Source organism: Meles meles, chromosome 10 (genome assembly GCF_922984935.1).
Source record: "Meles meles chromosome 10, mMelMel3.1 paternal haplotype, whole genome shotgun sequence".
In the NCBI taxonomy this organism is placed as follows: Eukaryota; Metazoa; Chordata; class Mammalia; order Carnivora; family Mustelidae; genus Meles; species Meles meles.
In genome coordinates this window covers 37203304-37230779 of record NC_060075.1, presented here as the reverse complement: position 1 = coordinate 37230779, position 27476 = coordinate 37203304, and the positions used below count along the sequence as shown (strand labels likewise).

At 36.6% G+C, this 27476-nt stretch overlaps 1 protein-coding gene across 1 annotated transcript in view; it reads right to left on the bottom strand.

Moving 5' to 3' along the window:
• Nucleotides 1-27476, bottom strand: part of BMT2 (base methyltransferase of 25S rRNA 2 homolog) — a 96573-nt gene that overhangs the window by 49295 nt on the left and 19802 nt on the right. Inside the window, exon 3 of the mRNA XM_046021613.1 lies at nucleotides 13552-13722. Coding sequence (XP_045877569.1) covers nucleotides 13552-13722 — 171 coding nt within the window. The remainder of the gene's footprint in view (nucleotides 1-13551; nucleotides 13723-27476) is intronic.

Sequence of the window (27476 nt, the reverse complement as noted above, 5' to 3'; positions counted from 1 at the left end):
AAAGAAATATAAAAAAATGGAAAAAAATTAAGGAAAAAAGAGAATATTAAAATGGTATTCAAGATCACTGTTTGTTACAAACTGAACTCCCCAGACTGGCAGTAATATGCCTAATTAGGTCTTCTTTAGTATTATATTCCTTCCATCACACATCCTACATGGCCAATTTATCTTACATTTTAAGGCAGAATGGAGATAAGGCCTATGGTAAGATTCTTGGTTCAGCAGGGACCACCTAATTAATAGTCTTTATTATTTTTGGAAAGTACAATGACAGCATGCATGCCAAGTTTCAATGCCATGTCACGTACTAGCACTTCATAGAATGAATTTTATCTTCCTGATTTAATATGATTTTCCTTTCTTTTATTTTATAAATTTCCTTTTCCGTCTTTTACTTTGCTTCTGTTAGAAGTACCTATTAACCCAGGATGCCATTTTATACCATCACATTAATAAAGAGCAAAATAAATAAATAAAAATACTCAGTGCTCATGAGTTTGGGCAAAGTGGGCACTTATGCTGCTAGAAGTAATGCTAGTATCTTTTTTTCTGGAAACTCATTCAGTAATATGTACGAGTACTCTGAGTCACTCAAACTCTTTACCCTAGAAATCTACTTCTAGAAATCCATCCCAAGAACACAAAAATATAAGCAAAAAGAGACACTTAATTGTGAGACGAAAGAACTCTGAGAAAGAAAAGAACCTAAATGTCCAAACTTTAAAAGAATAATGTACACAAAGCAAGATCATTTCCCCCATATTATCCTTCAAAAAGAGGGCATTGTATTTGTGTCCTTACAAAGTCTACATTATTGAGGCCTCTCAATTTCTTTACTTTGACCAATAAAGTGCTGAGAAAAACGATCATTAGCCCAAAATGACTTCACACAATGTAGCTTGGCTGCTCACTTACTGAAAGGCCACTTGATGAACTTGACAAATAGGGGGTTTTAGTACAGATTTTGTACAGATTTAGTAATTATATGAAAAGCATAATTTTACAGTTTTAATTGGAAGATGTTTTTCTTATAAAGGTCATATTAAAAAGAAACATGATGAGACAATTAGATGAATTCTCCAGTCTCTTTCTCACCTTAGATACATTTCCATCACAAGCAACTAAAGCATCACTTAAACCCCCAATATAGTCATTATCTAATCATGTTTATACAGTTAGTCAGGAACACTTCAATGTTACTTCAGAATAGGTAATGGGAAGACTGCTTTGGCATCTTAAACTACATTCTGCTGGCCCCACAGCACCAATTAGGAAGTGTTCTTTCTGATTCCATCTTCTGGAACAGACTGCAGAACTGGTATCAGTTTTTCCTTTAAATGTTTGGTATATTTCATCAGTGAAACCAACTGGGCCTTGTGCTTTGTGTTTTGGAAGGCTATTCATTATTGACTCAATTTCCTTAATATGTATAGACTGATTCTGATTTTCTGTTTCTCCTTGTATGAGTTTTGTCTTTCAGGGATTTGGTCCATTTCATCTAAGTTATCGAATCTGTGGGCATAATATTCCTACAGTATCCTCTTACTGTCCATGAGATCAGTAGTGATGGTAGCCCTTTCATTTCTGATATTAGTAATTTGTTTTTCTCTTTCTTGTTTTTCTTGGTTAGAGCAGATGAGGTTTATCAATTTTATTAATGTCCTAAGAAACCAGCTTTCAGTTTCACTTATTTTCTCTACTCTTTTCCTGTTTTCAATTTCATTGACTTCTGCAGTAACTTTCATTATTTCTTTTCCTCTGCTTACTCTGGACCTATTTTGCTCTTGTTTTCCTACTTTCCTGGTAAGAGCTTATAGTACTGATTTTAATCTTCTTTTTTAATAGGTGCACTCAATACTACAAATTTCCCTCCAAGCACTGTTTTCATTACACCCCATAAATTGGTAAGATATATTTTCATTTTCATTTAGTGCAAAATATTTTGAAATTTCTTAAGATGACTTCTTTGACCTATGTGCTAATTAGAAGTGTGTTGCTGAGCAATGTTTTGGGATTTTCTATATCTCTTTCTGCTAATGACTTCTAGTTTTATTCTACTATGTTCTGACAAAAATACTTCAATCTACCTTTTAAAATCTGTTAAGTGTTTTATGGCCCAGAATATGGTCATTTGAATGTTTTAAAAAAACACAAGTATTTTTAAAAGGTAGCAAAAGCAGGTTGGGACACAGATATCTTAATGGTAGGAAGAATGGGTACTTACAATCTGAGCTAAAATTTCTAATCAGATTCTATCTAGATCCAAAAATTATCACATCTCAATTTTGAGATACAGATGACTTAAAAAGTGATTCTAACAGTAACAAACATCTGGCATTAAATTTGCTTTTCATGAAATATAAGTACAAAAAAATTATGTATTTTTGCCATCTGAGTCCTTATTACCTGCATCCAGAAATCAGAATGACTTGAATATGCATTTTAAGAAAAAACTGGGAAAAAGAAAACCCTTGCTTTCTAAACTTGTTATCCGAAGTCAGAAGCCAAGTAGATTTGGATGGTAAGGAATATGTATTTTCCCATATAATAACTGTAACTAAACATGTGACTCTTGATTATTTCATCTACCTAAGAGAGGAGAGGAGACTGAAATTCTCTTTGGGCAAATTGAATATTATTGTATACTCAGAACCACTTTACTTAGACACATACACTGGCAGGTTTTTGTGATGAAATATAATGCAGAAGGAGAGAAGCAAGATGGCAGAGGAGTAGCAGACTGAAGCGACATCAGATCCCAGGAGTTCAGCTAGATAGGTATCAAACCATTCTGAACATGTACAAACACAAGAGGAGATAGAAGAGAAGAGGAGCAGCAATTCTAGGAACTGAAAATCAACCATTTTCTGAAAGGTAGGACGTGTGAAGTTAATTTGAAGTGATGGGAAGATAGACCACGGCAGGAGGGGCTGGCTCCCTGGCAAGCGGTGGGGCAGTGGAACACAAAATGAGAAATTTTAGAAGTCTGCTCCACTGAGGGATATTGCTCCAGAGGCTAAGCAGGGGTGGAGTCCTCACGGGGACAGTGTGGTCTCAGGTCCTGGGGGGTCACAGAAAGATCGGGGGTGTCTGAGTGGGGCAGAGCTGCCAGGTATCTGAGCGGGGAAGGTGACTACGGAGACAGAGCCAAAGAGTGAGCTTTCAGGTCGGGGTTACCTTAAACCATGATCCAAGGCATAGTCGGGCCACTGCTCTTTGAGCAGGGAACCTACAAGTGGCAGATCTGGGGAAACTCACCTTCTTGCTCCCAGAGGAGTAGTATGGCAGGAATCTGCTGGGTTTGGAGACTCCAAATGGGGCTGTGCACCAGATATAGAAATACTTGGTCACAGGCCAGCTGAGCTCAGAGTGTGACCAGAGACCAGAGAGACAGGAGTGACTGCTTATCTCTGAGGGCGCACTGAGGAGCGGGGTGCTGAGCTCTAGACTCCTTGGGGCCACAGATTGGGAGGCCGCCATTTTCATTCCCATCCTTCAAAGCTCCATGGAAAACATTCAGGAACAAAGCTCAGAGAGTGAACCTGAGCATATTACTTAGCCCAGTCCATGGCAAGAGCAGTGCAATTCCACCTCTGGCAGAGCCATTTGAGAATCACTGCAAAAGACCCCTCCCCCAGTAGATCAGCAAGAACATCCAGCCAAGACCAAGATCACTGATCAAGGAGAACAGAGGAACTCCAGAGCTACGGGAAAGCAATGCACAGAATTCATGGCTTTTCCTCCATGATCCTTTAGTCTCACAAAGTTAAATTTTTTAAATTTTTTTTCTTGTTCTGTTTTTTTTAACTTTTCCTCTTTCCACTTTTAGTGTTTTTTAAATAGTTTATGTAAACAATACCTCTCTAAAAAAAAAAACTTTTTAAACTTTCATTGTTATAGTCGTATTTTATCACTTTGTTGTATTTAACCTTATTTTTAGTATACATATAGTTTTTATTTCCCTAAAAAATTCTGGGATACAATTTCTTCTAATACATAAAAATATACCATAATACAGCACATGGCTTTGTTCTAGTCTCCAGGCTGAGCATAGTCCCTCCTTTTTTTTTCTCTTTCCAACCAACTTATCAATTCCTTTCTTAGAATTTTTTTTTTTAATTTTCATCTTTACAGTCATATTCCATTCCTACATTGTGTCTACACATAAATATATATTTCTTTTCTCTCTTTAAAATTTTGCCAGCAATTTCTTCTAAGATACCAAAATACACCCAAATCAAGTGGGTAGCTTTGTTCTATTCACCAATCTAAACAAAATATATATATACACACATACATATATATGTGTATGTATATTTTATTTTTATATATATATATATACATAAATATATGCATATATACGTACATATATATATATATACATACATATATATACATATGTATTTTTCCCCCCAACTTTTATTTCCTCCCACCCCTTCTTCTCCCCTGGGGTTTGGATCTCTTCAGATTTGGTTAGCGTACATTTTTCTGGGGTCTTTGCCACCCTTTTAGTATTTTATTCTCTCATTCATATATTCTTATCTGGATAAAATAACAAGGCGGAAAAACTCACCACAAAAAAAAAGAAGAGGCAGTACCGATGGCTAGGGACTAAATCAATATGGACACTGAGAATATGTAAGAACTAGAGTTCAGAAAGACGATTCTCAAGGTGCTAGCTGGGCTCGAAAAGCATGGAGAAATAAAAGAAGTAAAATTTAACCAAGCTGAAATCAAAAAAGCTATTAATAAGTTGCAATAAAAAATAGAGGCTCTTATGCTAGGATAAAGAAGGCAGAAGAGAGAATAGTGATATAGAAGGCCAAATGATGGAGAATAAAGAAATTGAGCAAAAGACAAACAACTACTGGACCATGAGGGGAAAATTCGAGAGATAAGTGATACCATTAGATGAAACAAATCCCAAAAATAATGAAAAAAATCCCAAAATAATTGGGATTCCAGAAGAAGAAGAAAGAGAAAGGGGGGCAGAAGGTATACCAGAGTGAATTATAGTGGAGAATTTCCCTAATATGGCAAAGGGAACAAGCGTAAAAGTCTTAGTGACAAAGAGAAAATCCTGAAAGCACCTCAGGACAAGAAGTCTGTAACATATAATGGTAGAATTATTAGATTGGCAGCAGAACTATCCACAGAGGCCTGGAAGCCCAGAAGGAACTGGCATGATATATTCAGAGCACTAAATGAGAAATATATGCAGCCAAGAATACTATACCCAAGCTAGGCTATCACTGAAAATAGAAGGAGAGATAAAAAGCTTCCAGGACAAACAAAAATTAAAAATTAAAAGAATTAGCGAACATCAACCAGCCCTACAAGAAATATTGAAAGGGGTCCTCTAAGCAAAGAGAGAGCCTAAAAGTAGTAGACCAGAGAGGAACAGAGACAATATACAGTAGCAGTCACCTTACAGGCAATACAATGGCACTAAATTCATATCTCTCAATAGTTACTCTGAATGTAAATGGGCTAAATGCCCCAATCAAAAGACACAGGGTATCAGAATGGATAAAAAAACCAAAACCCATCAATATGCTGTCTACAAGAAACTCATTTTAGACCCAAAGAAACCTCCAGATTTAAAGTAACAGGGTGGAAAACAATTTACCATGCTAAAGGACAAAAAACAAACCTGGGGTGGCAATCCTTATATCAGATAAATTCGATTTTAAGCCAAAGACTACAATAAGAGATGAAGCAGGATACTATATCATACTCAAAAGGTCTGTTCAACAAGAAGATCTAACAATTATAAATATCTATGCCCCCTACATTGAAGCAGCCACCTATACCTATAACCAATTAATAACAAGATCAAATGAACACATCAACAGTGATACTATAATAATACGGGAATTTAACAACCCCCTCACTGAAATGAACAGATCATCCAAGCAAAGGATCAACAAAGAAATAAAGGCCTTAAATGACACACTGGACCAGATGGACACCACAGATATATTCAGAACATTCCATCCCAAAGCAACAGATTGCACATTCTTCTCTAGTACACATAGAACATTCTCCAGAATAGATAACATCCTGGGTCACAAATCAGGTCTCAACCAGTACCAAAAGACTGGGATCGTTCCCTGCATGTTTTCAGACCACAATGCTCTGAAGCTAGAACTCAGACACAAAAGGAAAGTTGGAAAGAACTCAAATTCCTGGAGGCTAAAGAGGAACCTACTAAAGAATGAATGGGTCAACCAGGAAATTAAAGAAGAATTGAAAAACTTCATGGAAACAAATGATAATGAGAACACAATTGTTCAAAATCCTGTGGGACACAGCAAAGGCCGCCCTGAGAAGAAGGTACACAGGGATACAAGCCTTTCTCAAGAAACAAGAAAGGAGGAAATGAAAGAATTTAAAAAATTCATGGAAACAAATGAAAATGAAAGCACAACTGTCCAAAATCTTTGGGACACAGCAAAGGCGGACCTGAGAGTATAAGTATATAGCGATACAAGCCTTTATCAAGAAACAAGAAAGGTCTAAAGGACACAACCTAAACCTACACCTAAAGGAGCTGGAGAAAGAACAGCAAAAAAAGCCTAAAACCAGCAGCAGAAGAGAAATCATGAAGATCAGAGCACAAATCAATGAAATAGAAACCAAAAGAACAGTAGAACAAATCAACGAAACCAGGAGTTGATTCCTTGAAAGAATTAGAAATTGATAAACCCCTGGCCAGACTTATCAAAAAGAAAAGAGAAAGGAGCCAAATTAATAAAATCATGAATGAAGGAGGAGAGATCACAACCAACACCAAAGAAATACAAACAATTCTAAGAAGATATGATGAGCAACTATATGCCAGCAAATTTGACAATCTGGAAGAAAAGGATGCATTCCTAGAGACATATAAACTACCAAAACTGAACCAGGAAGAAATAAAAAACCTGAACAGACCCATAACCAGTAAGGAGATTGAAGCAGTTATCAAAAATCTCCCACCAAACAAGAGCCCAGGATCACACGGCTTCCTGGGGGAATTCTCCCAAACATTTAAAGAAGAATTAATACCTATTCTCCTGACACTGTTCCAAAAAATAGAAATGGAAGGAAAAGTTCCAAACTCATTTTATGAGGCCAGCATCACCTTGATCCCAAAACCAGACAAAGATCTCATCAAAAAAAGAATTACAGACCAATATCCTTGATAAACAGAGATGTGAAAATTCTCACCAAAATATTAGCCAATAGGATCCAACAGTACATTTAAAGGACTATTCACCACGACCAAGAGGGATTTATTCCTGGGCTGCAAGGTTGGTTCAACATCCGCAAATCAATCAACGTGATACAATACAAAATAAGAGAACAAGAGCCACATGATCCTCTAAATAGATGCTGAAAGTACAGCACCCTTTTTTTTTTTTATGAGTATCTTTTTTTTTAAAATATTTTATTTATTTGACAGAGAGAAATCACAAGCAGGCAGAGAGGCAGGCAGAGAGAGAGGAGGAAGCAGGCTCCCTGCGGAGCAGAGAGCCCGATGCAGGGCTCAATCCCAGGACCCTGAGATCATGACCTGAGCCGAAGGCAGAGGCTTTAACCCACTGAGCCACCCAGGCGCCCCTACAGCACCCTTTGTTGATCAAAACTCTTCAAAGTGTAGGGATAGAGGGTATATACCTCTATACCATCAAAGCCATCTATGAGAAACCCTCAGCGAATACCATTCTCAATGGGGAAAAACTGAGAGCTTGTCCCCTAAGGTCAGGAACACGGCAGGGATATCCACTATCACCACTGCTATTCAATGTACTACTAGAAGTCCTATCCTCAGCAATCAGACAACAAAAAGAAATTAAAGGAATCCAAATCAGCAAAGAAGTAGTGAAACTATCACTCTTTGCAGATGATATGATACGTTATGTGGAAAACCCAAAAGACTCCACTCCACAACTGCTAGAACTCATACAGGAATTCAGTAAGGTGGCAGGATATAAAATCAATGTACAGAAATCTGTTGCATTTCTATACACCAACAGTAAGACAGAAGAAAGAGAAATTAAGTCAATCCCATTTACAATGGCACCCCAAACCATAAGATACCTAGGAATAAATCTAACCAAAGAGGCAAAGAGGGGCACCTGGGTGGCTCAGTGGGTTAAGCCGCTGCCTTCAGCTCAGGTCATGATCTCAGGGTCTTGGGATCGAGTCCCGCATCGGGCTCTCTGCTCAGCAGGGAGCCTGCTTCCCTCTCTCTCTCTCTGCCTGCCTCTGTCTACTTGTGATCTCTCTCTGTCAAATAAATAAATAGAATCTTGAAAAAAAAAAAGGCAAAGAATCTGTACTTAGAAAACTATATAAAGTACTCATGAAAGAAATTGAGGAAGACACAAAGAAATGGAAAAATGTTCCATGTTCATGGATTGGAGGAACAAATATGGTGAAAATGTCTATGCTACCTAAGGCCATCTACACATTTAATGCAATCCCTATCAAAATACCATCAATTTTTTCGAAGAAATGGAACAAATAATCTTAAAAATTTATATGGAACCACAAAAGACCCCGAATAGCCAGAGGAATGTTGAAAAAGAAAGCCAAAGTTGGTGGCATCACAATTCCAGACTTCAAGCTCTATTACAAAGCTGTCATCATCAACACAGTATGGTACTGGCACAGAAACAGACACATAGATCAATGGAAAAGAATAGAGAGCGCAGAAATCGACCCTCAACTCTACGGTCAACTAATCTTCGACAAAGCAGGAAAGAATGTCCAATGGAAAAAAGACCGTCTCTTCCACAAATGGTGTTGGGAAAACTGGACAGCCACGTACAGAAAAATGAAACTGGACCATTTCCGTACACCACACACAAAAATAGACTCAAAGTGGATGAAGGGCCTCAATGTGAGAAAGGAATCCATCAAAATGCTTGAGAACACAGGCAGCAACCTCTTCGACCTCAGCCCCAGCAACTTCTTCCTAGAAACATCACCAAAGGCAAGGGAAGCAAGGGCAAAAATGAACTACTGGGACTTCATCAAGATCAAAAGCTTTTGCACAGCCAAGGAAACAGTCAACAAAACCAAAAGACAACTGACAGAATGGGAGAAGATATTTGCAAATGACATTATCAGATAAAGGGCTAGTATCCAAAATCTACAAAGAACTTACCAAACTCAACACCCAAAGAACAAATAACCCAATCAAGAAATGGGCAGAGGACATGAACAGACATTTCTGCAAAGAAGACATCCAGATGGCCAACACACACATGAAAAAGTGCTCCACATCACTCGGCATCAGGGAGATACAAATCAAAACCATAGTGAGATACCACCTCACCCCAGTCAGAATGGCTAAAATTAACAAGTCAGGAAATGACAGATGTTGGCAAGGATGTGGGGAAAGTGGAACCCCCCTAAACTGTTGCTGGGAATGCAAGCTGGTACAGCCACTCTCCAAAACAGCATGGAGGTTCCTCAAAAAGCTAAAATTAGAGCTACCCTATGACCCAGCAATTGCACTACTGGGTATTTACCCTAAAGATACAAATGTAGTGATCCAAGGGTGCACGTGTACCCGAATGTTTATAGCAGCAATGTCCACAATAGCCAAACTATGGAAAGAACTTAGATGTCCATCAACAGATGAATGGATAAAGAAGATGTGAGATATATATATATATATATATATATATATATATATATATATATATACACAAAATGGAATACTGTGCAGCCATCAAAAAATGAAATTTTGCCATTTGCCATGATGTGGATGGCACTAGAGGGTATTGTGCTGAGTGAAATAAGCCAATCAGAGAAAGATAATTATCATATGATCTCTCTGATATGAGGAATTTGAGAGGCAGAGTGAGGGGTTTGGAGGGTTAGGGAAGGAATAAATGAAACAAGATGGGATTGGGAGGGAGACAAACCATAGGAGACTCTTACAAAACAGAATGAGGGTTGTTGGGGGTGTGGTGGAGAGGATGGTTGGGTTATGGACATTGGGGAAGGTATGTGATATGGTGAGTGCTGTGAAGTGTGTAAACCTGATGATTCATAGACCTGTACCCCTGGGACAAGTAATGTATTATATGTTAACAAAAATAATTTAAAAAATATAATGCAGAATGAGTGTTTTAATAGCATGGGAAGAGCAGTTAACAAAATTCTTTATACTACATGGTCTCTATTGTGTAAAAAATAACGCCCATTAAAAAGACTGGAATAAAATGTGCCTAAACTTAACTGCGACTGCGCAGTAATTTTTCTACATACACAGTCTTCTTTACATGCAAATTTTTTACACTGTGTTCTTCCTTCATTTGTAGTAAGAAAAATATTCAATAGTGGTTTTAGTATAATATTGTAAGTACACTAATAGAACTATTTATAAAAAGGTTTAATATTTGTATCAAAGAGTATCATTTCTTTGGGAAGTTTGAATTAAGTTCTGGGAAGCAAGATATTTCAAATATAGCCTAATATAATACAGCAATAGTTTATCAGAAAGAGGACATGTTTTTCTTTCAACTGCCAGAAAAGACCAAGCATGTACCACTAGGGGAATTTGAATAGTTCTATATGACTAGAAGAAAAGGCTGCAAAAACGGCAAGAAAAGCAGGAGGAATAATGTTTACATACACGTGTTGGGTCCAGATGGTATATGAAGGAGTCCAGAGTTTTTAGAATGAAGAAAATCTAAACCTAGCCAGGTTAGATAACTTGTTTCAATGTTTAATTTCAATACTAAGTACCTCTTGACCCACAACAATCATATTTGGATACTTTCTTTCAAATACTTAAACCTATCTATTTTTTCTCCTTTAAACTAAACTGGAGGTGCAGTTGGGTGGCAGGGTCAATTAAGCCGCAGACTCTTGGTTTCTGCTCAGGTGATGATCTCAGGGTTTCAAGATCAAGCCCCATCTTGGGATCTACCCTCTACACTCAGATTCTCTTTTCTTGATTCTGGCAGAGTAGAAGTGCAAATCCACTCCTTAAGAAACTCCTTGAGTTTTATACTCAAACAAAGGCAAACAATTTGAAAATTGTTTATTCATTCAAACAAGCTGATCCTAAGTTAAGAACAGTAAGGATCTATTTGCCTAAAGCCACTCTTATCACCCCCACCCCTTGGTTAGTTGGTACAGAATTCTTCAAGGACAGGGATGGTTATGAAAGTCAACAGCTTCACTGCTGGAGGGGGCTAACTTGATTTGAAGCAAAGGGTAAAAAACCCACAAAGAGCATTATCAGTAAAAGTAGAAAACAAACAGAAAGTCAGCAGCTATGCTAGCCTGAGGTTGTAGCTTTAGTTGGGCTGAGCTACATGCAGACTGGAGAATCAGTAAATAATTTAACCAGAAAAGTCCTGAAAATGAGAAAGGCATACAGGGGCTACATAAGGTCTCCATATAGCCCTGAATGATCTGGAGACTAAGTGAACATGCACAGGAGCTCCAAGAGGGTCTGCTGAAAAGTATATGGTTAGGGAGACTGGAAAACTGCCTAAGTTTTTAAAGCACCCTCTAATCAACATACACCCACTCGTAGAGGGTAGAAGCCTATCTGGCTTGAGATATTCAAGTAGAACCTGTGCTATCAATGACCCCTATGCTATGCAGAGGAAACAAGCCAAAAAAATAAAAATGACAATACCATACAAGCTGCAAAGAAGACAGATCACACAGATTAAGCCCTAGCAAATTACTACAAAACCACCACCACCATCCTACTTCGGGGAAAATCCCCAAATGAGAGTTTCCACAATGTATTATCAAAAATACATTGGGTGACTTTTAAGAAAATAATTATGAGACATACAAACAAAAACAGGAAAGTGTGGTCCATACCCAAGAAAAGCAGTAGTAAATAAAAAATTACTCTGAGTAAGCTCAAATGTTGAATTTAACAAAGACTTCAAATTAACTATTATAAAAATGTTCTAAGAATGAAAAGAAAACATGTTTAGAAAAGTAAAGGAAAATATGATGACAGTGATGCAACAAGTATGGTAATCTCAACAGTAAAATACTATAAAAAAAGAACCATATAGAAATTCAAGAGTTGATATTTTCTAGATGTACCTGTCTTTGATAGCAGTGTAACTGTATTTTTATATTGTCATTTTAAAAATATTCAAGAATGTTCATAACACTCTAAGTTACAGGATTTTCAGTAAGTCACTATGCTTTGTAAGCTTTATAGTAACCTTTGTAGTAACCTTTGAAAAAAGGTAAAAAAAGATATCTTAATCCTTTCCTACTGAACTAATCAAATGTATTCAATTAGTTTTCAAATGAAACTGCTTACAACTGATTAGAGAGTATTGTCAACATGGTGTAAAATCAAAGTAGCCAGAGGTAACACTATGTTTGATATCTATAAAATTAAATTGTTAAGAAGCTAATACATTTTATTTTCATGGTTAGCTTTCAGTGTCTATCAAGAATGTTTCTAGAATTATTCAAGTGTAGTATTTTCAAGAGATTAATGAAGTATTACTTGATACTACAAATCAATTCTGGTACTAAGGTATATAAATAATTTTAATACTACTATTCATTAGATTATAATACGTGCTTATATATATAAATATAGAACAAAATACTATTCACCCATAAAAAAGAATGAAATCCTGCCATTTTTAATAACATGGATGGATCTTCAGGCCATTATGCTAAGTGAATTAAGTCAGAGAAAGACAATCTAAGACAAATACTTATATATGGAATCTAAGAGAAACTAAACTCATAGAAACAGAGATGTGACCATGGTTACCAGAAGGGGTGATAAGGGCTGGAGTAGAGAAATTGGGTGAGAGATACAAACTTTCAGTTATATGTAAATTAAAGGCATGAACGGTATACCATGACGACTATAGTTAACACTACATTGTATATTTCAGAGTTGCTAAAAGAATGGATCTTAAAAGTTATCACAAGAAAAAAAATTATAACTGTGAGGTGATGGAGAGTAACCAAACCTGTAATCATTTTACAAAATTACATATATCAAGTCACGTTGTATACCTTAAACTTACACAATGTTTTATCTCGATAAAACTGGAAAATATCCAATTACTTACGAAATAAGTAAAATTTGTGCCTATGCATAATATATTACTAGTAGGCAGATTTTCCTATTAACAATAAAACAATGGTAATTGGCTCTATTAATAATCTTCTATTATTCCTTGTGATTTTTTAATTAGTGGATACTGACTTTAAATTAAACACAGTTTAAAATGGATTTTGTTATTTTGATTCTTTGCATTCCCGTAAGAGTAATTACATTTAAGAAACTATTCTTTCTCATTTTTCCTGAATACCTATTACTGAATCTCTTAAAGAACCACGAGTTATCCAGATATCCCTTAAAATTTTATGCTAGTTTTCTACCTAGTAATATTACAAATATGTATTTTTCAGCCTAATCTATTATCAGGGGAGCAAGCAAACAGCCCACTACTTATGGTAAATCATTACACTATTTTACATTATTTATACAGCTATCCAGGATGACGTTAATAACTGTAGAAAAAGTATACTTACTCAGTTATAAATTCAGGGTTTGTAAAGCTGAGGTTGGTTAAATGACCTTCAAGTTTAGAAGACTCGTGTGTATTTAAGGCTGGAGTGGTCTTAGTGGCGAGTACAGCTCTTTTTTCATCTTTTTCAAGTGCTTTTCTCTTTCCACCATTTTGGAAATATTCTCTGCATACACTACAAGGCAAAATGAAATTATATTTTAAAACAAATATAAATATAAAACAAAGTGGGAAAACATTAGCCTTTATTAATCAAAATGAGAAACTTTCAATTACAAATTCTTACTATGAAAATGTCACATAGAAGGGCAACTGGGTGGCTCAGTGAGTTAAAGCCTCTGCCTCTGGCTTAGGTCATGATCCCAGGGTCCTGGGATCAAGCCCCAACATCAGCCCCGCATCGGGCTCTCTGCTCGGCAGGGAGCCTGCTTCCTTCTCTCTCTCTGCCTGCCTCTCTGCCTACTTATGATCTCTCTGTCAAATAAATAAATTAAAAAAAAAAAAAGAAAGAAAATGTCACATAGAGGTTAAGTTTGAGCACCTGTAGCACTTTTAACTACCATACCACAAAGCATAATCATAGAGTATGTTGGAGCACCTGGCTGGCACAGTTGGTTCGCGTCTGATTTGGTTTCAGATCAGGTGGTGATCTCAGGGTCGTGAGATTGGCCCTGTGTCAGGTTCCATGCTCATTAGAGTCTGCTTTGGATTCTCTCCCTGTCTCTCCCACTTGTGTGCTCTCTCTCTCATTAAAAAAAAAAAAAAAAAAAAAAAAAAAGGTATGTTTTCAAGGGTACTGATGTGCCTGTATGTTTTGCTGAACTATATTCTTAACTAAAACATAAGTTCCTCCAGAAAAGCTTAGATAACTCTGCTATTCAGTGAGAGCATGCAAAAAGAATAGTCATTACAGTTAATTCTGAGCCAGCTTTGCTGGTGATAGACAGATATCCTAATAGCTGTTTCTTAGATCCCTGCTGGTTTATGAAAACAAAGTCAGGATGTCAACATATTAAGAATCTAATAATCTTATTTGCTGTGAGAGAAGGGAACAAAAATCTAGTTCAGGTAAAAATGGTACTGTCATTACAGGTAAACATTCAGAGAACAAAAGTTTGAATGTAAGAATGGTTTCTGTAACACCTGGAAATTATTCTTAACCATCAACAAGAGATCATTCCTGCTTGTCCCAATTCTTTCACTATTAAAATGAAGTGTTTTTGAAGGTGTATCATTTTAAGCTCATACAGTTTAGAACACATCAGGTTGCTATCCAGAATCAGAAACGGATGATTGACATAACCTTATAAACAATATTCTTCACACCTAATACAATTTTAGAGTGAATATAGTAGGGTACCATGCCTGGGTATGTAATAGGACAACAAACATGAATCACAATCAAATCAAATATTTATTAGCTATTAAAGAAAGGAATCTTAAGGTAAAACAGACTAATCTAGCTCTGGCCTTGGAGTTTACACTGTGGTAGGAAATACACATGTGAAAACAACTGATATAATTATCAAAGCTACTTAAAATGTAGGAGAATGGAATCTTAAAAAATTTTCTTTTTAGATCTTTAAAACACATTATTAGTACATAGAGATCATATTTAAACAAAGCTAGACTATTTTTCTCCACAGACACTGCTTGGTTAATTTCTAGAAATATATGGCAAGAGAAGAATTGAAGCATTAACTTAAAACTGGTTTCTGCAAGCAGAACTATGGTCTAACGCCCATCTCTCCTCACACTTAAAGGATGCTATTCGTTCAACTCTAGTTTTCTTAGTAACTACTATGAAGACTTCTTAGAAAAAAAAAGACTTCTTTAATTTTTCCTATGTAGACTTAGTTTTAATTCTTATATACAGGAGTTAAAACCCATTCATTAGGGGCACCTGGGTGGCTCAGTGGGTTAAAGCCTCTGCCTTCGGCTCAGGTCATGATTCCAGGGTCCTAGGATCGAGCCCCGCATCGGGCTCTCTGCTCAGCAGGGAGCCTGCTTCCTCCTGTCTCTCTCTCTCTGCCTGCCTCTCTGCCTACTTGTGGTCTGTCTCTCTGTCAAATAAATAAATAAAATCTTAAAAAAAAACCATTCATCATAAATCAAATATTTATTAAATATTAAGAACAGAAAGCTCCCATGTGCCAGGCACATCTGTGATGTGAAAACAAATTGAAGAAGTCACTGCTGTCCCAAGGAGTTCGGACTAATGATGACAATGATACAACAATAAAGAAAACAAAATTGATAAAGATAAAATACAATTGATAAACAACCCAATCAGTAATATACGCTGACTTTAAAAACATGAGTAGGAATAAATCACACAAGGAAGAATGTTAGTTTAGGGGTAAGTGCTTTCCTGGCTGAGAGAATAGCATGAGTAAAAGCACAGAAAGTAAAAAGCTTCATGGATCCTGCAGAGACGGACACCCATTCAACATACGTGAAATGTAAAGTGCCGAGTAGAAAACAGACAGATGGACTCACAAGTAAAAATGCCCTGAGGCCAACACAAATATAGCAGGGAAAGGTAACTAGTTGATACTGGAGTAATAAGCAAGCATCAGATCTGGCAAGACTCAAAGGCTAATTTAAAGATGTAGACTTTAGAAATCTAATTTAATGACAGAAAGCAGTTTACAGATTTCCTGGGGTGGGGCTAAAACTGCAAAAGTGCTGAATGGAGCTTTTTAATGTGATGGAAATACCAACAGTGGCGGTGGTTACAGAAGTGTAAAAATTGTCCATATCCACTGAATTGTATGCTAAAATGGGTGCCATTTTATTATATATAACTAAACCTCAGTAAAATTGATTAAAAATGTAGCCTTTATAACCTTAGAATGAATACTAAAAACAATGCCTCTCCAATATGTAACATTTCACTAAGGCATGAAACACAAGAGTAAAGAGTTTGCTTACTTTTCTATTGGGTAGCACCATATACAACTACTGATATTCAAGAATTCTTGAATTATAAAAATAACAATTTTACATGGTTTAACATCATAGTTATCTAGAAACTTTGTAGCAAAATATTTACAGAGCTAGAATTCCAGATTCTCATAAAATATCAGCCATCTAAATTCCAATCTCCCTATACACTTTCCAAAGAATATATAGATATTTCAGTGTAGCAATAAAAGCACATACAGTTCATGCCTATGGCATAACTAGGAACCAGAATAGCACTTCATTTTAGATGTAACTGGAAAATAAAAACCAGAGGCCAACTGAATTGGCTTTGGAGTCCCCCAAAGTACAGTCAGATGAGGACCCTATAAAAGAGGGTAAGATATCATGAGGTCTTAAAAGTGGCAAAAAACCAGATTAACACCAGTAAGATTACCATCCAAGAGAGGGGTCCAACTCTGAGTGGGAAATTTTAAGAAAAGATTTGGGACATTGTGAACTAGAGCATTAGCCACTGGAAGGTCAAGAGGACATTATACACAGACATACACAAAAAGTATATGTCACGGGGCGCCTGGGTGGCTCAGTGGTTTAAGCCTCTGCCTTCGGCTCGAGTCATGATCTCAGGGTCCTGGGATCGAGCCCCGCATCGGGCTCTCTGCTCAGTGGGGAGCCTGTTTCTCCCTCTCTCTCTGCCTGCCTCTCTGCCTCCTTGTGACCTCTCTCTCTGTCAAATAAATAAATAAATAAATAAATAAAAGTATATGTCACCAAAAAGGAGAGCCTTGAAAAGATTGCTTCTGGGGAAGAAAAGAGGCACCTTGAAAAAAGGAGGTATCTCTGGAGACTTGTTGATAAAGGAAAAAAATGAAGCAATTAAGGATAATGAGACGTTATAATCTACACATAGTAAGAAAATCATACGTCAGACCAAAAGAGGACAATATTTATTAAGGGAACCACACTTTTGTATTTGTAGCAAACAAGCAAGGTTCTTTGGATTTAAAGAACAAAGTAATCCACACAAACTCCTATCTACCCACCTACAGACACTCTAACATAATAGACAATTACATGAAAGAAATACCCAATGAACCCAGAAACCAGAAAAGGTTCTATTAGAGGGAAAGAGAAAAATAATCAAAACTTTTCAGTGAATGAAAATTCTCAAAAACACAGAGCCAAAAACAGCCATAAAAGAGAAAAATACTAACATTTCAATATTAATTATACATAATTTAGTAAGCAACTGCAGATATGAAAGAACCTTTCAAATGTGAAATAAAACTGAGAGCAAAAAGGAATAAATAATGGAGAGATATTCCATAAATATGAATAGGAAGATACAATACAGTCACAACAGCAGTCCTTCCCAAATTGATCTACAAATTCAATACAATCCCAATCAAAATCACAGCAAATTATTTTGTGGATACCAACAGATCAACAGATCAAAATATACCTTAAATCTAGCACAGGGCTTTGTTCTAGTCTCCAGCCTGAGCAAATTCTCTCCACTTTTTCTTTCTTTTTCCAACCAACTTATCTTAACAATTCCTTTCTCAGAATTTATTTTTATCTTCATCTTTAGAGTCATTACATCCCTTCATCATATTTACTCTTATTTTGGTATATATATGTTTTTCTTTTTTTAAAATGTCGGGAGGTAGTTTCTTCTAAGAGACCAAAATAAAACCAAAATGAAGTGGATGGCTCTGTTCTATTCACTAGTTTAATATAAATGATGTACGTATGTAAGTGTATATATGTATTATATATACGTACATATATTATATATACATATATATGTGCATTTTTAAATTTTTTAAAATTTCTTTTTAACCCCTTTCTTCTCCCCTCAATTTGGGATCTCATCTGATTTGGTTAGCATACATTTCTCTGGGGTCTTTGCCACCCTTTTAGTATTTTATTCTCTTGTTCATATATTCTTATCTGGATAAAATGACAATGAGGAAAAACTCATCACAAGATAAAGAAGAATAGAAAGTACTGAAGGCTAGGGACTTAATCAATATGGACATTAAGAATATGTCAGAACTAGTGTTCAGAATGACGATTCTCAAGGTGTTAACTGGGCTCGAAAAAGGCATGGAAGATATTAGAGAAACCCTGTCTGGAGAAATAAAAGCCCTCTCTGGAGAAGTAAAAAACCCCAAATCTAACCAAGTTGGAATCAAAAAAGTTATTAATAAGGTGCAATAAAAAATGGAGGCTCTTACTGCTAGGATAAATGAGGCAGAAGAGAGAATTAGTGATATAGAAGACCAAACGATGGAGAATAAAGAAGCTGAACAAAAGAGAGACAAACAACTACTGGACGACGAGGGGAGAATTTGAGAGATAAGTGATACCATAAGACAAACAGTATTAAAGCAATGAGGATTCCAGAAGAAGAGGAAAGAGAGAAGGGGGCAAAAGGTATACGGTAGCAAATTATAGTGGAGAATTTCCCTAATATGGCAAAGGGAACAACCAATAAAATCCAGGAGGCACAGAGAACCTCATCAAAGTCAATAAAAATAGGTCCACACCCCGTCATCTAATAATAAAACTTACAAGTCTTAGTGACAAAGAGAAAATCCAGAAAGCACCTCAGGACAAGAAGTCTGTAACATACAATGATAAAAATATTAGATTGACAGTAGACCTATCCACAGAGACCTATTTGGCAGGCCAGAAAGAACTGGCATGATATATTCAGAGCACTACATGAGAAAAACATGCAGCCAAGACTATGATATCCAGCTAGGCTATCATTGAAAATAGAAGGAGAGATAAAAAGCTTCCAGGACAAACAAAAACTGAAAGAATTTGTAAAAACCAAACCAGTTCTACAGGAAATATTGAAAGGGGTCCTCTAAGCAAAGAGAGAGCCTAAAAGTAGGAGACCAGAAAGGAACAGAGACAATATACAGTAGCAGTCACCTTACAGGCAATACAATGGCACTAAATTCATATCTCTCAATAGTTACTCTGAATGTAAATGGGCTAAATGCCCCAATCAAAAGACACAGGGTATCAGAATGGTTAAAAAACCAAAACTCATCAATATGCTGTCTACATTAAAGTCATTTTAGACCCAAAGAAACCTCCAGATTTAAAGTGACAGGGTGGAAAACAATTTACCATGCTAAAGGACAAAAAACAAACCTGGGGTGGCAATCCTTATATCAGATAAATTAGATTTTAAGCCAAAGACTAGATTAAGGGATGAGGAAGGACACTACATCATACTCAAAGGGTCTGTTCAACATGAAGATCTAACAATGTTAAATACCTATAGCCCTAACATGAGAGCAGCTAACTATATAAACCAACTAAAAACAAAATCAAAGAAATACATTGACAATAAGACAATAACAGTAGGGGAGTTTAACACTCCCCTCACTGAAATGGACAGATCATCCAAAGAAAAGATCAACAAGGAAATAAAAGCCTTAAATGACACACTGGACCTGACAGACATCACAGATATATTCAGAACATTCCACCCCAAAGCAACAGATTACACATTCTTCTCTAGTACACATAAAACATTCTCCAAAATAGATCACACCATGGTCACACATCAGGTTTCAACTGGTACCAAAAGACTGGGATCATTCCCTGCATATTTTCAGACTACAATGCTCTGAAGCTAGAGCTCAGACACAAGCAGAAAGTTGGAAAGAACTCAAATTCCTGGATGCTAAAGAGGAACCTACTAAAGAATGAATGGGTCAACCAGGAAATTAAAGAAGAATTGAAAAACTTCATGGAAATAAATGATAATGAGAACACAACTCTTTAAAATCTGTGGGACACAGCAAAGGTGGTCCTGAGAGTAAAGTATATAGCAATACAAGCCTTTCTCAAGAAACAAGAAAGGTCTCGAGGACACAACCTAACCCTACACCTAAAGGAGCTGGAGAAAGAACAGCAAAGAAAGCCTAAAACCAGCAGCAGAAGAGAAATCATAAAGATCAGAGCGCAAATCAATGAAATAGAAACCAAAAGTACAATAGAACAAATCAAGGAAACTAGGACTTGATTCCTTGAAAGAATTAATGAGATTGATAAACCCTGGCCAGACTTATCAAAAAGAAAAGAGAAAGGACCCAAGTTAAAAAAGATCATGGGGGGTGCCTGGGTGGCTCAGTGGATTAAGCCGCTGCCTTCAGCTCAGGTCATGATCTCAGGGTCCTGGGATCGAGCCCCGCATCGGGCTATCTGCTCCGCAGGGAGCCTGCTTCCTCCTCTCTCTCTGCCTGCCTCTCTGCCTACTTGTGATTTTTCTCTGTCAAATAAATAAAATATTAAAAAAAAAAAAAGATCATGAATGAAAGAGGAGAGATCACAACCAACACCAAAGAAATACAAACAATTCTAAGAACATTTGATGAGCAACTATATGCTAGCAAATCTGACAATCTGCAAGAAATGGATGCATTCCTAGAGACATATAATCTACCAAAACTGAACCAGGAAGAAATAGAAAACCTGAACAGACCCATAACCAGTAAGGAGATTGAAGCAGTCATCAAAAATCTCCCATCAAACAAGAGCCCAGGGCCAGACGGCTTCCTGGGGGAATTCTCCCAAACATTTAAAGAAGAATTAATACCTATTCTCCTGACACTGTTCCAAAAGACAGAAATGGAAGGAAAACTTCCAAACTCATTTTATGAGGCCAGCATCACCTTGATCCCCAAACCAGACAAAGATCTCATCAAAAAAGAGAATTACAGACCAATGTTCTTGATGAACACCAATACAAAAATTCTCACCAAAATACTAGCCAAAAGGATCCAACAGTACATTAAAAGGATGATTGACCATGACCAAGTGGGATTTGTTCCTGGGCTGCAAGGTTGGTTCAACATCTGCAAATCAATCAATGTGATAAAATACATTAATAAAAGAAAGAACAAGAACCATATGATACTCTTAATAGATGCTGAAAAAGCATTTGACAAGATCAAAACTCTTTAAAGTGTAGGAACAGAGGGTACATAACTCAATATGGTCAAAGCCATCTATGAAAAACCCACAGTGAATATCATCCTCAATGGAGAAAAACTGAGAGCTTTTCCACTATGGTCAGACATGAAAGGAATATCCACTATCACCACTGCTATTCAATGTACTACAATAAGAAGTCCTATCCTCAGCAATCAGACAACAAAAGAAACTAAAGGCATCCAAATCGGCAAAGAAGAAGTCAAACTATCACTCTTTGCAGATATGATCTTTTATGTGGAAAACCCAAATGACTCCACTCCAGAATTGCTAGAACTCATACAGGAATTCAGTAAGGTGGCAGGATATAAAATCAATGCACAGCAATCTGTTGCATTTCTATACAGCAACAACAAGACAGAAGAAAGAGAAATTAAGGAGTCAATCCCATTTACAATGGCACCCCAAACCATAAGATACCTAGGAATAAACCTAACCAAAGAGGCAAAGAATCTGTACTCAGAAAACTATATAAAGTACTCATGAAAGAAATTGAGGAAGACACAAAGAAATGGAAAAAGAAATGGATTGGAGGAACAAATATTGTGAAAATGTCTATGCTACCTAAAGCCATCTACACATTTAATGCAATCCCTATCAAAATACCATCAATTTTTTCGAAGAAATGGAACAAATAATCTTAAAAATTTATATGGAACCACAAAAGACCCCGAATAGCCAGAGGAATGTTGAAAAAGAAAGCCAAAGTTGGTGGCATCACAATTCCAGACTTCAAGCTCTATTACAAAGCTGTCATCATCAACACAGTATGGTACTGGCACAGAAACAGACACATAGATCAATGGAAAAGAATAGAGAGCGCAGAAATCGACCCTCAACTCTACGGTCAACTAATCTTCGACAAAGCAGGAAAGAATGTCCAATGGAAAAAAGACCGTCTCTTCCACAAATGGTGTTGGGAAAACTGGACAGCCACGTACAGAAAAATGAAACTGGACCATTTCCGTACACCACACACAAAAATAGACTCAAAGTGGATGAAGGGCCTCAATGTGAGAAAGGAATCCATCAAAATGCTTGAGAACACAGGCAGCAACCTCTTCGACCTCAGCCCCAGCAACTTCTTCCTAGAAACATCGCCAAAGGCAAGGGAAGCAAGGGCAAAAATGAACTACTGAGACTTCATCAAGATCAAAAGCTTTTGCACAGCCAAGGAAACAGTCAACAAAACCAAAAGACAACTGACAGAATGGGAGAAGATATTTGCAAATGACATTATCAGATAAAGGGCTAGTATCCAAAATCTACAAAGAACTTACCAAACTCAACACCCAAAGAACAAATAACCCAATCAAGAAATGGGCAGAGGACATGAACAGACATTTCTGCAAAGAAGACATCCAGATGGCCAACACACACATGAAAAAGTGCTCCACATCACTCGGCATCAGGGAAATACAAATCAAAACCACAGTGAGATACCACCTCACACTAGTCAGAATAGCTAAAATTAACAAGTCAGGAGACGACAGATGCTGGCGAGGATGCAGAGAAAGGGAAACCCTCCTACAGTGCTGGTGGGAATGGAAGCTGGTGCAGCCACTCTGCAAAACAGCAGAGAGGTTCCTCAAAAAGTTGAAAATAGAGCTACCCTATGACCCAGAAATTGCACTACTGGGTATTTACCCTAAAGATACAAATGTAGTGATCCACGGGGGCACGTGTACCCGTATGTTTATAGCAGCAATGTCCACAACAGCCAGACTATGGAAAGAACCTAGATGTCCATCAACAGATGAATGGATAAAGAAGAAGTGGTATATATACACAATGGAATACAATGCAGCCATCAAAAGAAATGAAATCTTGCTATTTGCAACGATGTGGATGGAACTAGAGGGTATTGTGTTGAATGAAATAAGTCAATCAGAAAAAGACAACTATCGTATGATCTCTCTGATATGAGGAATTTGAGAGGCAGAGTGAGGGGTCTGGGGGGGTAGGTAAGAAAAAAATGAAACAAGATGGGATTGGGAGGGAGACAAACCGTAAGAGACTCTTAATCTTACGAAACAGACTGAGGGTTGCTGGGGGTGGTGGTCGAGAGGGTGGTTGGGTTATGAACACTGGGGAGGGTATGTGATATGGTGAGTGCTGTGAAGTGTGTAAACCTGACGATTCACAGACCTGTACCCCTGCAGCGAATAATACATGTTAGTAAGAATAAAAAAATTTTAAAGAAAAAGGGAAAAAACAAACAAACCAAAAAGAACTAGAGAGAGAAAAAAAAAATTCTGTATAGTCACATATGATTTTACCTATACAACCCAAAAGAATCTATAAGAAACCAATATCAACAGTAGGACAATTCAGTAAAACAAGATGTAAAACATACAAAAATTAAAAGCGTCTGTATATATATGTATATTGTATACTTTGTATATACATGTATATTTTATATATATATATTAGCCTTAATATAATGGAAGGGAAGATCATATTTACAACAGTAATAAAATGATAAATGCACATAACCCATATTCAGAAAATTGTAAGATACTATTGAACAACTCAAAAGCAGAGTGGATCAAATGGAAAGATACATAACTTTTTCATGGACATGATTCAACATTACAAAGATGTCAGTTTTCTGCAGTTATTAAAAAATTTAATGTAAATCCAATAAAAATAAAAACTTTTACAAACTGAGTTGTAAGAGTTGGTTCTAAAATACATGCCAAAAAAAAAAAAAAAAAAAACCGAAAAGGCGAGAAGAATCAAGAAAACCCTGAGAAGGAAGTGCAGATGGTGGGGTGGGGTAGGGGGATGATGTTATAGAGTAACATGGATTAAATAAGAGAGACAATGAAAAGCAACAAAGTCCTAAAACAGAACCAACTCTAGCATACAGTTGGCCAATTTGGCATATAAATGTCATGCCAAATCATTGCAGAAAAGGGGGACTTTTTCATAAATCATGTTGGGGAAATGGATAATTACTGGTGGGGGGAGTCAGAGCTATACTTTCCAACAAATACCAGAATGAATTCCAAACAGGTCAGAGATCTAAACGTAAAAAATGATTTCATTCAATTACTAGAAGAAAACTAGTGAGTAAATGAGTTAACTACTATTAGGAATTCTTCTAGTCTGGGAATCAGAAGAGCTTTTCTAAGACAACTGAAATCTGGAAGCAATGAAAGATGTACATATCTGATTATGTAAAAACAATTCTTCTACATGGCAAAACAAAAACCTGGATGGCAAAAGATATAAAGAGTCAAAGAAAAAGGGCACATGTCTGTAAATCATATAAAAAACTATGAAAAAAAAAATCAAGATAAAAGGAATCAAAAAGAATGGGGAAAAAAAGTATCCAAAACATAAACACATAACTCACAAAAAAGGGTAATTAATTTTTAAATATATGAAACATACTAACGTCACTCACAAGAGAAAATAAAACCACACATATACCAGTTCCCACCTATCAAACTGGCAAAACTTTAAAAGATAGGTGAGACTGTGAAGAAATAGGTATTCTTGTTTTTTGCTCGTGGAAGTGCAAAATGATTTAACCTTATTTAAGGTTATCTAAGGTGATTTGACAATATTTAACAAAATCACATATACATTTACTCTTTTACCCTGCAATTCCACATCCAGGAAACTAAAAAGATACAATGCCAAAAATTCAAGATGAATACGCACTAGGGTATCCACTATAGCAGTATTTGTAACAGGAAAAGCTTATAAATAACTGACTGAAATGAGGAAGATATCTATATAATTGTGATTGGTTAATTTATGCTGTCAACTTGACTGGGCCAAGGGGTGCCTGGATTATCTGGCTAAACATTCTAAGTGTTTCTGTGAGGATGTTTCTGAATGAGATTAACATTTAAATTAGTAAACTGAGTAAAGCAGACTGTCCTTCATAACCAGACGGGCCTCATCCAATGACTTTAAGGTCTGCATAGAACAAAAGGTTAAAGTATGAAAGCCTCCTCCAGCCTGACTGCCTTAGCACAGGGACACTGAATTTTTCCTGCCGTCAGACTCAGACTAAAACATCCGCTCTTCCTAGGCTTCAAGTCTGCCAGGTTTAAGATTGTAACTACACCACTGGTTCTCCTGGGTCTCCAGCATGTCAACTCATCCTGCAGATCTTGGGATTTGTCAGCCTCCATAAACACAGGAGTCAATTCTCTGGAGAACCCTGACCAGTACAATACCAAACAGTGATCTTCATGAGATATTATTAAATAAAATAGAAGGTATAAAACAGAGTATATAACATATCCCACTTGAACACAGAAGAATAGGTGGATATATGTGTGCATGTGAATTTGGTTAATTCTTAAAAAAAAACAAAACACAGGATAAAACAAATGAAGAAAAAGGATAGGAGCATTCTACAAATACAACTTTTTATAAAGTTTTGAGTTTTGAACCACATGTTTCATATTCCCACAAATTAAAAGAGGGGAAAACTCATAAAAATGAAAGAAAAGTGAACACAACCATATACAAAAGAACTATTTCAAGTAACTTTTAAACATAGGATCTTGACCCTTAGTGGAATATGTTCTAAAGACAAAAGAACTGCAAAGAAATTTTAAACTTCATCCAGTTTATTGTTAAATGTAAAACTGGCACTGTAATTTTCAAACCACTTTATGTGAAATATAGGACAAAAGCAAATGCGTTAATATTATTCAGAACTAAGTCCTTCAGCAGCAGACCTAGTGCCCAGATCTTACTTTATTTTCTAAATGCCATTTCCCACTAAAAGAAAGTAGGGCCCTGTGAAGAAATAGTTTGATTCTAAGTCTCAGACAGCAAAAGTAAAGGTTCATACTGTCCTAGAGAGTTAAGAAAGTGCTCACAGGTGATGTCAGAACATAGAATCCAGCTTGGAAGGGGCACCCACCAACTACATATGAAATAATCTGAACATCTTCCCCCCCCCCAAAAAAAGGACTGATGGAAGACCGAATAATTATCAGAGGCTACAGTGATATTGCAAAAATTTTAAAAACCCTCAAAACCAAAAAGTTACTCATCACAATTGTAACTATTATACGAATTTCTTATTGAGAAAATTGCTAATTAAACAAAAAGAACTAGGTATACATGTATTTTATTTTTACCCAGCCTTTCTGAAGAACAGGTTATCATCCCTGTTCATAAAGAAAAGCTTTTATTTACAGAAGCTAATAAATGCAAAGAATGATACAATTTGAAAAAACATTTTGCAAACCCAAATGAAACAGTTTATTTAATAAATAAACCTGTTAGCTGCCTACAGGCACCTGGTTATGCTGTTACTGGGGGAAAAGAACTATACAATCTAAAAAACAATGTATTAAGAAGAAATTAAGAAAGCTAAAGATACAGAAGGTCTAAAGGAACTAAAGAAAGACCTACATGAGAAGAGATCACAGGCGCTTTGTACGTTTGTTGAAAAGGTACATGGGCAGCAAAGGATCAAGTCTTCCATAGTAGAGGGATTTTGCTTGATTAAAGGGAAACCAGCAGAACTTTTAATGGTTGCTTAGAATAGTGTGACTAACTGGAATCTTTAAGAAACCCAAATGCAGAGATTGTTCTCCCTGTTCTATTCCTGCATCCTCCCCACCCCACATATAGGTCTTGATTTTCAAATATGAAAAAGGCAGTGAGGGCAGCACTAGAAGCATGGAGTGTGACTAAAAAGCAGAGAAAATTCTTTGCACTCTTCTGTAGGCTAAGGTCTCCTAGTCTTGCCGGAGGAATGTGCTTGTTATATACATAAGACAGAACTCACCCTCAAAGCATTTGAAGCCAGAGGTGAAATGAAACTATGTGATCCATTTTAACCCCTGATGGACCGAAGTGTCAGTCTCCCATCCTAGCAGCCATTCAATGAGAGAGAGAGGGGGGAAAAAAAAGCATGTCCTCTCTAGGGAAAACTAATATTTATGCCAGTCTCTTCAAAACACAGTGTTTGTGTGTGTGTGTGTACATATATATATATGTGTT